The sequence below is a fragment of the Macrobrachium rosenbergii genome, chromosome 10 (assembly GCF_040412425.1).
Source record: "Macrobrachium rosenbergii isolate ZJJX-2024 chromosome 10, ASM4041242v1, whole genome shotgun sequence".
NCBI lineage: Eukaryota > Metazoa > Arthropoda > Malacostraca > Decapoda > Palaemonidae > Macrobrachium > Macrobrachium rosenbergii.
In genome coordinates this window covers 70,337,708-70,353,401 of record NC_089750.1, presented here as the reverse complement: position 1 = coordinate 70,353,401, position 15,694 = coordinate 70,337,708, and the positions used below count along the sequence as shown (strand labels likewise).

The following is a 15,694-nucleotide window of genomic DNA, read 5'->3' as shown; positions in this document are numbered from 1 at the left end:
ATTTCCAAGTAGCTCCCTGACCTTAATGTGTGTGAAAACATTGTTAGTGTCTTAAAGGATCGTGTTGAAGCGTGCACAGTGAACTATGATGGTATAACAAGCCTCGACGACCTGAAGAAAGGTGAAAGTGCTGAAATGGAGTTTGAGTCTCAGCTTTTTGTGATTTGCTGAAATCATACCCCTCAAGAATGCAGGCTGTGGTACAGGTAGATGGAGTCCACACAAAATATTAAATACTCAGAGAGAAACTTAAATAAATGCCTGTTCTGAATTACTTTAGTTTTTGTCCATGTCAATTTTAGTTTATGCTGTCGAGGGGCGGGGCTCTAATTTCGAAACACCGTATATACTGTATATATATACAGTATATATATATGTATGTATGTATGTATGTATGTATGTATGTATGTATGTATATATATATATCTTATATATATATATGTGTTTATATAAATTTATATATACACATTTATATATATATATGTATATATATATATATAAATTATATATATATGAATTTTTATCACTTATACACGTGTGACATATATATTCACAAATACCGGGCTACAAATATCGCTTCACGTCGGATTCACCATACCTTGGGAATAACTTACGCCCAAAGGGAAGAATGAATTGGATTTTGAAAGACATCCGCGGTTTAATATTTGGAATACAAAACAATACAATCTGTTACACTACTACAACTCCACCGTGTGATGTGAAGTTGTACCTATACTAATAACCGTTTTGTAGAATGACGGTGGTCCTTTTCGTATACCAATAAAATGTTAATTTGGCCTCTGAAAAGGAACCGAAAGGTGGCAATGGGTGTGGCCTAAGACCAATAAAAAAATGACGTGTGGCCGTGAATGTGCGGTATATATGCAATAGTGTCTCCAACAAGCCTCATCATTTGCAAGAGTTTCAGCCATGAACACCAGTGTAAGCCAACCAAGAACTGTTCACAATATATATATATATATTATATAATATATATATATATATATATATATATATATATATATATATATATATATTATATATAACATTACACACACACACACACACACATACAGAGAGAGAGATGGCGCCTGTTAAATCCCACATCATCGTCTGAGGATAATTGATTTGATTGAAGTGCTTCATGAATGTATGAGAGAGAGAGAGAGAGAGAGAGAGAGAGAGAGAGAGAGAGAGAGGGGGGGGGGGCGGCTGTTAAATCTCACATCTCACATCATCGTCTGAGGATAACTGATTTGATTGAAGTGCTTAATGCATGTATGAGAGAGAGAGAGAGAGAGAGAGAGAGAGAGAGAGAGAGAGAGAGAGAGAGAGAGAGAGCTGTTATTCCCATCTCCTCTGAGGATGAAAAATGATTTGATTGCGGTGCGTATTGTATGTGTGTGCGCTTGAGAGAGAGAGAGAGAGAGAGAGAGAGAGAGAGAGAGAGAGAGAGCAAACAACACTTCAGGATAAGTACTCAAACCAAAATCTACCCTTCCAGGTACTTTTCCTGTGCTGCTTGGTAGCTGGCGCCATTGCCCGTCCTGACAGACCAGTCCACGACGGGTATGGATATTCTGCTCCCGATCACAAAATGTCCTACGGCCATGAGAAATATGAGGTAATGTTGCCGTTTCCTTGCGGCTATTCATTCAATATTTACAGTTTACTGTTATTAGATACTTTTGCTTCATTTTTAAAAAGGCTAAGACACTTTGGTTTGGATGAGTTTCATGTTTTCATATGTATGTTTGCATGTGTATAATTATATATATATATATATATATATAATTATACATTTTCATATATATATTTATATATTTATACATGAATAACGACAAATCACGGTAAAGGACCGTGCGTAAACACACAATCACCCGTTGTTTCATTTTTCCTTCGTGACACACTTTATTTATACATTCTTCACGTTCCATATCTTCGTGAATCAGTTATATATATACACACACGCGCACACACACACATATATATATACACACATTTATACATACATACACATACACATATATATTTGATATTATTATTCTCCCTCTGATTTATCAAAATTATCGATGACAGAAGGGAATGCCTTTCGACTTCAACTACGAAGTCAAGGACCACTACAAGGGGCTCGACTATAGCCACAACTCCAACTCCGACGGGAACCTGGTGACCGGCAAGTACCACGTCCTCCTCCCCGACGGTCGCACTCAGATCGTCACTTACACCGCCGATCACTACAAGGGGTACCAGGCTGAAGTCGCCTACGAGGGCGAAGCCAAGTACCCAGAACCAGGGCATTACAAGCCTGCCCCATCCTACGGTCATCCTGCCCCAGCTTATGGGACACCAGCTCCATCCTACGGTCATCCTGCCCCAGCTTATGGGACACCAGCTCCATCCTACGGCCATCCTGCCCCTGTTAATGGACACCCAGCTCCTGCCTATTAAATTGGGTTATGGAATATTGCAAACTTCTATTTATAATACCAATAAATTAATGCAGTAAACTGATACCTATGTTTCCATTCCTAAGAAACCCAAGAACGTATCACCATATACTTACCGTGTATTGAATGTATTTTTACTTCATTTTTAAAAAGGCTGGGCCACTTGGTTTTAACTGAATTTCATTTTTTCATGCATACACACACACACACACACACACACACACATATATATATATATATATATATATATATATATATATATATATATATATATATATATATATTATAACATCAACTTAACATGAATGTGTTAGAGAAAAGGAAATCAATGTTTATAAGATAATTCATAAAAGGCGTGACCGTTCAAAATTTCAACTCAGGGAAACCACACCTTAATTCTTAATAAAGAAAATAAATTACACCTTAATAATAATAATAAAGCGAAACCGTCACTTTGGTGATTTGAAAAGCTGGCCTGTGACTTGTTAGGTCAACAACATATCCATTCATTCACAAAGGGCACGAAAGAAGTAGCCCTTGATGTCCTTCTCCATATATTTTGAAATAAAATATGTCTACTCACGGATGGTGGGGTGGAGAGTTGGTAAAACTACAGATTATGCTACAGTATATCTGCTATGATTCCAGATTACATCCAGTGACTTACATATTTCCTCTCCCTTCATTACACCTGTGGCTGAGTGAATATGATATAGATCTGCTAAATCAAAGGGCCACTGTCTATTCTCAGGCAAACTGCCTTCTCATATTGTTGTAATACAAATAAACTCCGGCGCTGCTACCAATTCAGCATTCACCAATGTACCCCTCACGGGGTGAACTGTAGGCAACCCCTTTCATACCTTTAACTGTACCTCACTTCATATTCTCTTTCTTCCATCTTGCTATCCATCCTCACCAAACGATTATTTCATAGTGCAACTGCGAACTTTTCCTCCTGTTACACCTTTGTAACCTTTTACTCCCAATTTTCCTTTCAGCATTGCATGACCTCATAGGTCCCAGCGCTTGGTTCGCCTAAACTCTATATTCCATTCCATTCCATTCAGCAAAGTAAGTGAACACTGGAAGCCATACCTGTTTGCTTTTCCTATACTTAGATGGTACTGTTGCCCTAGGGGAAGGTAAAATGGGGAATTGTATACTTAAATTCCGCAATTACGGAAGCTAAGTGTGTTTTGAGGTCATGCGTTTCATTCTTTTTCAGGTGCCATTTTGTTGAATATAGACTTGGCGAAATAATAACAACTTTTTAAAATGATCTTCGGTGGGTAAATTCTGTTACATCGTTCGTGAGTGTATTTCTACTAAAAATTATATTAAGCAGAAGACGATGCGGAAATTTATAATGTGTTTCGAGTAAATACCTGTGAGACTGGACAATATCAAGATGCACTATTAATTGTCCAGAGATGTAGGAAAGTGAAAATGATGAATGTGAATGCAACACGCCATATTTTCAGTTTATCTGCTAAGTTTCAGACGCGGTTATTTTGTTATATGCGTTACAAGCTTGAAATCACGAGAGAGAGAGAGAGAGAGAGAGAGAGAGAGAGAGAGAGAGAGAGAGAGAGAGAGAGAGAGAGAGAGAGAGAGAGAGAGAGGGCTACTATGATGAGATGCAAAATAATAAAAATATGAGAGAGAGAGAAAGAGTGGAAGACAAGTGTTAATAAAAAAAATCATTTGGAACATTACATTAGGTAGTATGCAGTTAGACAAATCCCATAATGCACACGTAGCTTAGAGAGAGAGAGAGAGAGAGAGAGAGAGAGAGAGAGAGAGAGAGAGAGAGAGAGAGAGAGAGAGAGAGAGAGAGTACTATGATGAGATGCAAAATGATAAAAATATGACAGAGTGGGAGACGAGTATTAATATAAAAAAAATCATCTGAATCATTATATACATTATGTAGTATGCAGTTTGACAGAATGAATACATAGAGTAGAGAGAGAGAGAGAGAGAGAGAGAGAGAGAGAGAGAGAGAGAGAGAGAGAGAGAGAGAGAGAGAACCAGCATTGATAAAAGAACTGTCCACGTAACAAAAATTCGATTTGACATTGTAATTGAATCTACGCTCTCCCCCTGTTAACGTTTGAGGCTTGTCAAATCAATATTTTAAGCGTAAACAAGGAAAGTTTGGGTAATATTTGAGACAGAAGTAATTAAATCCGAGATGGTTACTTTTCGCAACAGAAGCTGGCTGTCAAAAGACAGAAGCCGAGATAGGAGTTGTTTTGGCTTTTAAGGAATCTCTGACCAAAAACAAATATATGGCTTTTATTTTTCAGGACTACAGTGATCAATTTCACTGGTCAAATGATCAGCACTGTAGTGAAAATTTACTGTCTCTTAAATACATACATACATACATACACCCAAACATACATATAATATATACATATATATATATATATATATATATATATATATATATATATATATATATATATATATATATATATATATATAATTCAAAAGATTTTAAATATCATTCAAAAGATTTTAAATATTAATAAGCGTTTCCTAAAAGATTCTCATGGTAGTTTATGAAGCCGAACATGCCTTCATTAAGAACATTTCTAAGCTATCTGTCACCACTTTTCAGCTTGAGCAATGTCCGCGTACTAATTTACATAAATAAATTTTGTTTACATACACGCACACACACACATATATACATACATATATATTTATATATATATATATATATATATATATATATATATATATATATATATATATATATATATATATATATATATACTGTATATATATAATTATCGGTCAACTCATCACTCGCACTCAATGAATAGGCTTTTCAAATTTCCCTCCAATATTGAAAAATATTGAAATGTTATTTGAAACTTCAAAATCCCACACAAACTCCGTCCATGCTTTTCAAACTCAAGAAGAATCTATAATTTTCTGATTCATAAATCATAATAGTTTTTAAATTCCAACACTGACAATCTTCTTCGCAACTGTGTTGACAATGTTTAAGAAAAACCTTGTACTTAAATATTTTTATGTGAATAAAAAAAGCATTTTTATACTTGCGATTGATCACGAAATGATTGTTATTAAAATAATTTGCGTTGAAATATCCCTAGATGTCGAGTTAAGTCCACAGTCACATAATAAAAATGCGACCGGTCCAAGTTATGCGACAAACTGGAAAATTCACTCCCTTTTGCATAAACAAAACCGAGCTAACAACATTTTAGCAGCGACTATTAGCGAAAGTATTTTGTGGCTGGCTATTTTCAAGTTCAGCAGGCCTGGTGAGGCCAAAGATCCCACATTAGAGGATACCGACCTACACTAATGGGTGTGGCCCAAGACTGGAGACACTCCTTGACCATGAGTAAATAGTATATATACTAATGAATTCCTCAACTTCTTCACATTCTGAAGCGAGCATCATGAACTCTAAGGTGAGACACGAGAGCTATACTTTTTTAGCATATTTTCGTTGATAAAATAACTGATATATGAGTGCAGTTTGTTGAGAGAATGGTGACACAGTGTTTTGGAAGGCGGGAGCTCAAGTTAAATGTCTTTTTGGATTTGAATATTTCAGGCAATCCTCTTGTGCTGTCTGGCAACCGTGGCAATGGCTCGTCCCGACAGGCCAGGTTACGGATACCCAGCACCTGCTCATCCCGTTTCGTACCATGCCCCTGACAAGTATGAGGTGAGGTTCCACTCTTCTTGCCAGTTTCCATTTACGATTTCTCTGAATGTCCAGTAAGAGACTAGTTTAAACACCTTCATAGCTTTGCTTTTAAAACCAGCTTAAAAATGCATATACCTTGTTACGATTCCATAAACCAGTACCGTAGTGCACAAGGGGAGATTCAGCTATTGATGCAAATTGCTATCCATTATTCTTCTATTCAACTTTTGATGTAAAATCGATTTAAACATACCTCTACATGTACAGCAGAATGTGGACATGTTTCTTTTCATGATTTCACTAAATGTGCAACAAGGAAAGCTCAAAAATCTATATAGCCTTTTTCTTAAAATTTGTTTTAATAGTGACCACAACTTGTTATATTTCCTTTAACTGGTTTTGTTTTTAAAATTAGTTTTACATATGTAAATACCTAGCTATACTTCCGTTGACAAGTACTGCATGAGAGGAAATTCAACTCTTGATGCAAATTTCTATTGAACATTCCTCTCTATACACAGCAGAATGTTAGTTATGATGACAATGCTGCATCTATTTTAACTAGTTTAAAAACCTATTTACTTTCTAGAATGAAAAGAATGTCACCTGAAAGATACACTATTATTATTATTATCATTATTATTATTATTATTATTATTAAAATAGTTTTACCAGACCACTGAGCTGATTATCAGCTCTCACAGGGCTGGCCCGAAGGATTTGTTTTTATTTATATCATTTATTTAGATATTGTCAATCAAATTACAATTTTTCAAAAACTTTATCATTGGGTTAATTTCAAATGTTGAAGTTGCTGACAAAATTTCACTCATCGGTTTATTTCCAAAACTTGATGTTCGCTGCTGATTATACTTTGGACACTCACACGATAAATGTATAAATGTTATCATTACTTTGCATTCAGAGCATTCAGGAGCAGGGTTATGTGGATTATTCACTAGGTGTCAGTGTGTTAGACGAGAATGGCAACTGTCAGGAGGTTTGCAAAAGATAAGATACATTTTATAGGAATGGAATGGAATGGAGTGGGATGTAATGGAATTGAATATGAAACTGAGACTTGAAGCCAAACGCTGGAATCCGAGGGATTACTCAGCGCTATAATGAATTTGGTTTGGGATGAATAGTTATGGCAATGAATTTATAAATTAAATAAATAAAATAAGAGAATGGTGTTAAAACTGTGGTAAAAACTGACATTTGGCAAAAACAGATATTCTCCATACAAAAATGATAACTTTGCATTTGGGATATACATATAACCTTTACAGTGTAAAAAAAAGTAAAAAAATAAAAAATATCCATAAACGTGCATATACACACAACTGCAAAAGTGTATATACTACACCTGGCAACGTACCCAAGAGGTCAATATTAAATTTCAACATATAAAGATCCATTTTATACTTCAGCCCCACCACCCAGGGTTTTAACTAACCGTTATTTTTTCCTCATCAACTGCATCAATGCTCACAAACCTTTACTCCCTCAGAAGGGGATGCCTTTCAACTTCGACTACACCGTCAACGATCACTACAAGGGCCTAGACTACGGTCACAAGTCCAACTCCGACGGGAACCTCGTGACCGGCGAGTACCACGTCCTCCTCCCCGACGGTCGCACTCAGATCGTCACCTACACCGCCGATCACTACAAGGGGTACCAGGCTGAGGTCAGGTACGAGGGCGAAGCTAAATACCCAGAACCCGCTCCCTACCACGCCCCCAAGCCCTCCTACCACCCAACCCCAGCTTATGGACACCCAACCCCAGCTTATGGACACCCAACCCCAGCTTACGGTCATCCGGCTCCTGCTTATGGGGCTCCGAAATATTAAGTTACTTTATTTAAAGATTATAGGAAGTTATTTATGTTTCTCTAATAAAAGTAAAGCATAGCTATGATTTTATATGCATGATTATAACAGTCATACTGCTTTTAGACTATCAAAGTACATTGAACAACATTCTGCAGGTAGTTTTAAAAGCAAAAGAATAATAATAATAATAATAATAATAATAATAATAATAATAATAATAATAATAATAATAATAATAACAGTAAATGATTAGTTATACAGCCTTCCAAACTTACATCTTATGACTGAGCAGGTCAAAGGCAGTATTGAAATTAATCTGATTTGGTCTACGGATCACCTGAGAAGTCCTGATAATATCCAAAGCCTTCCATTTCTCTCTCTCTCTCTCTCTCTCTCTCTCTCTCTCTCTCTCTCTCTCTCTCTCTCTCTATATATATATATATATATATATATATATATATATATATATATATATATATATATATACACACATACATATATATATATATAATACACATATATACATAAATGTATATACAATTTAAGAGCAACAATAACCTCTTACCAAACCCCCAATGAATTTCGAATCCGCTTATCACTACAAGCCTTGAATCCCTGTGGGGACTAAATAAAGAGGCTATGCTATTACTCAACAACTTTACCCACTCAGCCAAAAGGGAAGAAAAGTATACAGAGTAGAATTGTCTCTTTATAAGACTCCAAGAATATACAGTGGCATACACGACTGTTTTCCTTGTATGCCCTCTGTAGCTGAAAGGATAAAGGATGGAATCATATGCCACAGCACATGATTCCATCCAGGTATATGCTGGAGCATATCTTTTTCCTCTTCCTTTTTTACTTCTGTAGCTGACTGGATAAAACGTTCCCCTAATTGTTCACTAGTTGACGGTCCGAATCCCAAATGCGATTACTGTTAGTAGCTACCTGGGACTTCTCTCTTAGAAGGTTATCAGGAAATCAAAACACAGGCTCAAGTCCAGAATTCTGTCCATATCCACATTAACAGCATCTCACAAGGTAAACGAAGAGGAAATGCCAAAGAATGCTGGGACAGCAAGGTGGATAACTTCTGAATAAGAGAATTTTGTGCATATGAGCTCTAAGGCCAAGAGAGAGTTAAAAGGAAGCTACTTATGAAAACCACAAAAACGGATGGAGAAGAAAATAGGTCCTGGGGAACGCCATAGGAAAGGAAGTTTGCCTTTCTAGAATAATGAACTATAAGTTAAGTATACCCTAGTTTAACCAGACCACTGAGCTGATTAACAGCTCTCCTAGGGCTGGACCGAAGGATTAGATTTATTTTACGTGGATAAGAACCAACTGGTTACCTAGCAACGGGACCTACAGCTTATTGTGGAATCCGAACAACATTATATCGAGAAATGAATTTCTATCACCAGAAATAAATTCCTTTTATTCTTCATTGATCGGTCGGAGACTCGAGCTCGCAGCCAGCAGAGTGCTAGCTGAGAACGGACCCCACTCACCCAGCGAAAAACTATAATGAACTATAACATAAGGGCAAAGACCACATAAGAAAATTCAGATATATTAGCAGGGTAAAATCAGGATGAGAGCTGTAAAAAAGAACTCTGGCTGAAAGGGCCTGACGTAAAGCAAATGCCAATCATCTTTAGAGTTATCTCAGAAGCTCTGATATTTGCTTTTCGAAGATGACAATTATAAGAAAGGATATGAGAGAGCATTATAGTTGTCCTTGCGTTGGGGATTCACACTGATTATAAGAGAAAAACTAAAATCTTAAGTCATTAGGTGAGCATCAAGCAGTTTCAAAGATTTTAGCTACAGTAGAACCAAAAACCACAGAACGATATTTAGAGGGTCTAGGACAAATCCTTCAGAGGAGCCCTATTATTATTATTATTATTATTATTATTATTATTATTATTATTATTATTATTATTATTATTACTCAAAAGATGAACCCTATTTATATGGAACAAGCCAACATGGGCCACTGATTTGAAATTCAAGCTCCCAAGGAATCTGGCGTTTATTAGGAAGAAGTAAGAGGAGGTAACGGGAAATACAGGAAGAAGATATCTCACTTATTAAAAAAGGAAAAATAAATAAAATTAACAAATAGATCAAAATGTATTAAAATGCAAGGAGAATAGTATAAGGGTGGTAACTCCCTATGAGAATCTAAAACGTCAGCTCTATGTAAATTGAAGAAAGGAACCTTTAACTCGAATAATATGACGAAAACTAGAAGGAAAGAGCATTATAAAAGAATGACTGTGCATTGCAACATCTCGAAAGGTCGTTCATTACGATAAGCTAACTTTATGAAATCTCTGGTTCTTGATGTTCGTTAAGCTAATAAAATGAATTATTGTAACTAAAATAATTTTAATAATGCCTTGATTGGCTATCCGTGATGAAGCTGAGACGCCTGGCCCCCAAAGCCAATCATAATTCAGCACTGATCAAGACCCCCATGAATAATAATAATAATAATAATAATAATAATAATAATAATAATAATAATAATAATAATAATAATAATAATAATAATACTAATAATAATAATAATAATAATAATAATAATAATAATAATAATAATAATAATAATAATAATAATAATACAACTGTTTACGTAAAGCACCGTCACATAACAGTACAAAAAAATATGCATACAACTTGTTGCATGTTACAAGTGAATGGCGTGATTAGTCCGAGCCTGGTCCTCAAAATCTTGAAAGCCTGCCTATTATTATTATTATTATTATTATTATTATTATTATTATTATTGGAGAAACAAATCCACAGCTCTGTAAATGTGAATATATTTACATATAGATTTGTACAGACAGCTTTCGGGAATCTGTTCGATTCTCCTTTTCAATCTCTTGACAGATTTGAAAACTCATGCTACTATGAGTATTTTATTATTATTATTATTATTATTATTATTATTATTATTATTAATATTATTATTGACCACAAAAACTATTTATATAAAGTATCGTCACATAACAACAACAAAAATATGCATATTACTTGTTGCATGTTACAACTGAATGGCGTGATTAATCCGAGCCTGGCCCTCACAGCCTTTAAAATCTCACTATATAATAATAATAATAATAATAATAATAATAATAATAATAATAATAATAATAATAATAATAATAATCATATTTATTATTATTATAATATTAATTATTTATTATTATTATTATTATTATTATATTATTATTATTATTATTATTAACGCAAAACAACTATTTACGCAAAGTATCGTCACATAACAGAAAAAAAAAATGGAAATAACTTATCGCAATATTACTGCAACGTAATGCGTTCTAGCTAGCTGGGGTATGTCCCCGTCACCTAAAATGGGTCTTGCACTTTGTACGAAATGTCTGCCTGCCTAAAGCGACAGGGTTAAGCATCTATTTATGGTTTAAATCACTGTGTGTGCTGCTGGGTGTAAAACTTATGTCCCCCTCGCTCCCCCTCCAACTCCTGGTTCACAGGGCATGCAAACACTTTACCTGTAGCTTGACACACACATACATACATACATACACATTATATATATATATATATATATATATATATATATATATATATATATATATATATATATATATATATATATATATATATATAAGGGAACCCCATAGAAAAGCCAAAATGTGAAAAATAAAGGCTATATTTCAGAGACCGAACTCTCTCTCTCTCCTCAGGCAAGTTCACCATTTGCTTGAGAAGAGAGAGAGTTTGGTCTCTGAAATATAGCCTTTATTTTCCTCATTTTGGCGTTTCTATGGGCTTCCTTATACTTGATGGAATTTTGATTTAACAGAAAATATTTCACAGTCATATATATGTGTGTGGGTGTGTGTGTGTACGCGTGCGTGCGTAAGCTGTGTTATTGGGTGGTGTGTGAAAAAAATTTTTTTGATTCATACCAAACAGTTACAATTTCTTCTAAGTAAGCAAATACCTACGTAAACGCGCCTAATCTCTATATATCTTACTGTATACGGACAACAAACCTATAGGAACATTAAAGGTGAAGTAATCATCTTGATTATTATTCTCGGACTACTTTTTAAATGCAACAGAAAAATACCCGACTGAATTCTTAACTGTAAGGTTTCGGTATAGACAATGTATTGAAGATCAAATAAAAACCAGGAAACGGTTAGCGAATACATGACAAAAAAAAAAAAAAAAAAACCCGCGACAGAAACCTGAGGAAGTAAATGAGAGGAAAACGTGTGAAAAAAGTTTAGCTGGGAAGTAGTTTAATGTCTTTTTAGTGCGTTTCTTCAAGCTAAAGAAGCGACTTGACAAGAAATGGCGTAGGTATAGTTTTACCATAAAAAATGTAAAGACGCAATTGAGATTAATTGTTGTTATCGGTCGTAACTGACTAGAGAATAGAGGAACAACGTAGAATTTAGCCAAGGCCAAGCGCTGGGATCTGTGAGGTCATTCAGCGCTGAAACGGAAACTGACAGTAGAACTGAATATAGAACTTAGGCCAAAGGCCGAATGCTGAGACGTACGAGGTCATTCAGCGCTGAAACGAAAATTGACAGTATAAATGAATATAGAATTTAGGACAAAGGCCAAGCGCTGGGACCTATGAGGTCATTCAGCGCTGAAACGGAAAACTGACTGGAGGGTGGACGATCAGCATACCAATTTGCAGCCCTCTAGCCTCAGTAGTTTTTAAGATCTGAGGGCGGACAGAAAAAGCGCAGACGGACAGACAAAGCCATCTCGATAGTTTTCTTTTACAGAAAACTAAACGCGAATCATTATCCGAGGACTATGAAGCTTCTTGGTAAACAGTTTTCCATTATCTATAATACGGGAATGAGATTATCAAAACAACAGAGAGAAAATTTCAGTTTGATTCACCAATCATAAACAATCCGAACACACGAGAATGAAAAGGAATTATATTTAAAAAAAAAAAAAGGATCTTTTTATAAGAAAACCATAAACGCTCTTCGGTGTCCTTAAGGAAAATAGGAAAGGAAAAAAAAATGAACAAGAGATCATATATATATACATATACATATACATATATATATATATATATATATATATATATATATATATATATATATATATATATGAATATAAAAGGTCCATAAAACACTATTTAAACGTTGCAACCATATATTTTCGGGCACTTGCTTCTGTGCCCCAATGAACAGGGGCACAGAAGCAAGTGCCCGAAATATATGGTTGCATCGTTTTTAAATAGCGTTTTATGGGCCTTTTTATATTCATATTACACTGTGGTATTACAGGAAAAGACATTCATATATATATATATATATATATATATATATATATATATATATATATATATATATATATATATATATATGTATATGTGTGTGTGTGTGTGTGTGTGTGTGTGTGCGTGCGCGCGCTTATTTGCATATATTAATGTACACGCATGTTAAATTTGACTTGAATATAGGTAAAAATTCCCACGGCGACTACAAAATGCTTTCATTTATACGCAACCCCCCCGCCCCCGAATAGAAATCCTAAACGGCACACCTACATTTCCAAAAACCGACGAAATATAAAAATGAAAGTTTAACTTTGACACTGGTGATTCAACACACAAAGCTACTACGAGTTGCGAGTAAACGGCGGATAATGAGCGATAAAGAACTTGACGACGTAATTTACGAGTTCTCTGAAGACAGTAAATAGGAATTTGAATGGTCATTTTTCTCTTCGGTGGCTCCAGCGCGTTCGTCTCCCGCCAAGGCTGAGAGAAACTGCTGGGTTTAAGTAGAAGGAAACTCCGAAATATTTGGGCGGTCATAGGTGGGCTATTAAGTATATCTTAGTTTAACCAGACCACTTGAGCTGGTTAACAGCTCTCCTAGGGCTGGCCCGAAGGATTAGATTAAATTTATTTTTACGTCGCTATGAACCAACTGGTTATCTAGCAACGGGACCTACAGCTTATTGAGGAATCCGAACCACATTATGACGAGAAATGAATTTCCATCACCAGAAATCATTTCCTCTAATTCTTCATGGGCCGCTTGGAGAGTCGAACGCTGGGCCAACAGCGTGCCAGCCGAAAGCTCTACCCATCCCTCCAATGAAGAACTAGGTGGGCTATTTATTAACTCAGATATATATATATAATGTATATATATGATAATATATGTGGATATATACAAATTTATATTTACATATATTATTATATATATAAATATATGCATATATATATATATACACATATATGTGATATACAAATATATATATATATATGATATATATAATATATATATATATATATATATACATATATGTGATTATATATATATATATATATATATATATATATATATATATATATATATATATATATATATATATATACATATATATACATACATACATACATACACAGATATAGGCTATATGAAAATGTTGCAATATTGCTTATATTAGTGAAGTAACTACTGCACAGAGACAAGCTCATTATCAATAGTATACTTAATAATGTAAATGTGTAAATGGAAAAACGGCTATAATTAAATATGAACAATACGATCACAATTCAAGAGTGCAAACTATTTCTTTTCCTTTGAAATTTTTTTAACATAATATTCTATGTTGTAACTCCTCCGATCATTTAAACAGAAGAATATATTAGAACAACTCCCACTGAAGCGGGCTGCGTTTACAAAATATACGAAATATACGATATGGCTTCTATTTAAATTAATGTTTCGATAAGATTAAGTAATAGACACAAAACTTATATTAATGAATCGGACACATGGATTTTGGGTGGTCCATCTTTATGTACGCATGCGTTATTTTTCCTTCTGATTTCACGGATTTACAGTTCGGAGTTGGAAAACATTTACATACAATTTGGCTTGGAAGCCGATGACGTTGCAGAATGTAATGCACTCCATCAAATTCCTCAGGAAAACGGGAAAACTTCCATGCCTGGACTAATTTGCATCTGGACAGAGGCAGGCAGCTATCTGGGAGAATTATTATATAATTATATATATATATATATATATATATATATATATATTTAAATATATATATATATATAATATAAATATATATATATACATATATATATATTTAAATATATGCATATATAAATATATATATATATATATATATATATATACATATACATATATATATATATATATATATATATATATATATATATATATATACATATATAATTTTATATATATTTAAATATATGCATATATATTTAAATATATGCATATATAATATATATATACATATATATAGCCAATATATACAGTATATAGGGTATGTACTGTATTTGCAGGCGTAAGCAAACCTATATATACTTGCGTGGCTTTAAATCTATACGTCGGAATAAGTAAACAATACCTCAAACCTTACGAAATTTAGACCCTCGAGAAAAAAAAAACTATTAATAATAACCTAAAAAGACAATAAGACAGGAAAATTTGAAAAGACAAAAAAAAAAAAAAAAAAAAAAACCAAAGCATCCAAATGACGTCACATCCCCCAACCGTGTACTTTTAAGGAAACTTAACGACATCCCCCTGTGATTATGAGACTCGCAAGAGTATCAATAACGTGGTTTCCCAGATGTCGCCCTTCCACGACCGCCAAAAAGAGCTATAA

The 15,694-nt window shown here is 34.3% G+C and overlaps 3 protein-coding genes across 3 annotated transcripts in view; 2 read left to right on the top strand and 1 right to left on the bottom strand.

Moving 5' to 3' along the window:
• The window catches only part of LOC136842825 (kinetochore protein Spc25-like), a 517,729-nt gene that overhangs the window by 427,349 nt on the left and 74,686 nt on the right, over positions 1-15,694 (bottom strand). The window lies entirely within an intron of this gene.
• Positions 1,511-2,510, top strand: LOC136842819 (pro-resilin-like). Its single transcript, XM_067110684.1, has 2 exons — positions 1,511-1,624; positions 2,080-2,510. The coding sequence occupies exons 1-2, from the start codon at positions 1,598-1,600 to the stop codon at positions 2,449-2,451; spliced, it is 399 nt and encodes a 132-aa protein (XP_066966785.1). The 5' UTR covers positions 1,511-1,597; the 3' UTR covers positions 2,452-2,510.
• LOC136842818 (cuticle protein 7-like) lies at positions 5,884-8,035 on the top strand. Its single transcript, XM_067110683.1, has 3 exons — positions 5,884-5,908; positions 6,055-6,168; positions 7,664-8,035. Exons 1-3 carry the CDS (start codon positions 5,897-5,899, stop codon positions 8,006-8,008), a joined length of 471 nt encoding a protein of 156 aa, XP_066966784.1. The 5' UTR covers positions 5,884-5,896; the 3' UTR covers positions 8,009-8,035.

What these genes read in the sequence shown, in the direction of transcription:
- LOC136842819 (XM_067110684.1), top strand. Translation starts at nt 1,598, where the DNA reads ATGTCCTACGGCCATGAGAAATATGAG. An exon ending in ACGGCCATGAGAAATATGAG is followed by an intron (nt 1,625 to 2,079) that starts GTAATGTTGCCG and finishes TATCGATGACAG; the next exon opens with AAGGGAATGCCTTTCGACTT.
- LOC136842818 (XM_067110683.1), top strand. An exon ending in ATGCCCCTGACAAGTATGAG is followed by an intron (nt 6,169 to 7,663) that starts GTGAGGTTCCAC and finishes TTACTCCCTCAG; the next exon opens with AAGGGGATGCCTTTCAACTT.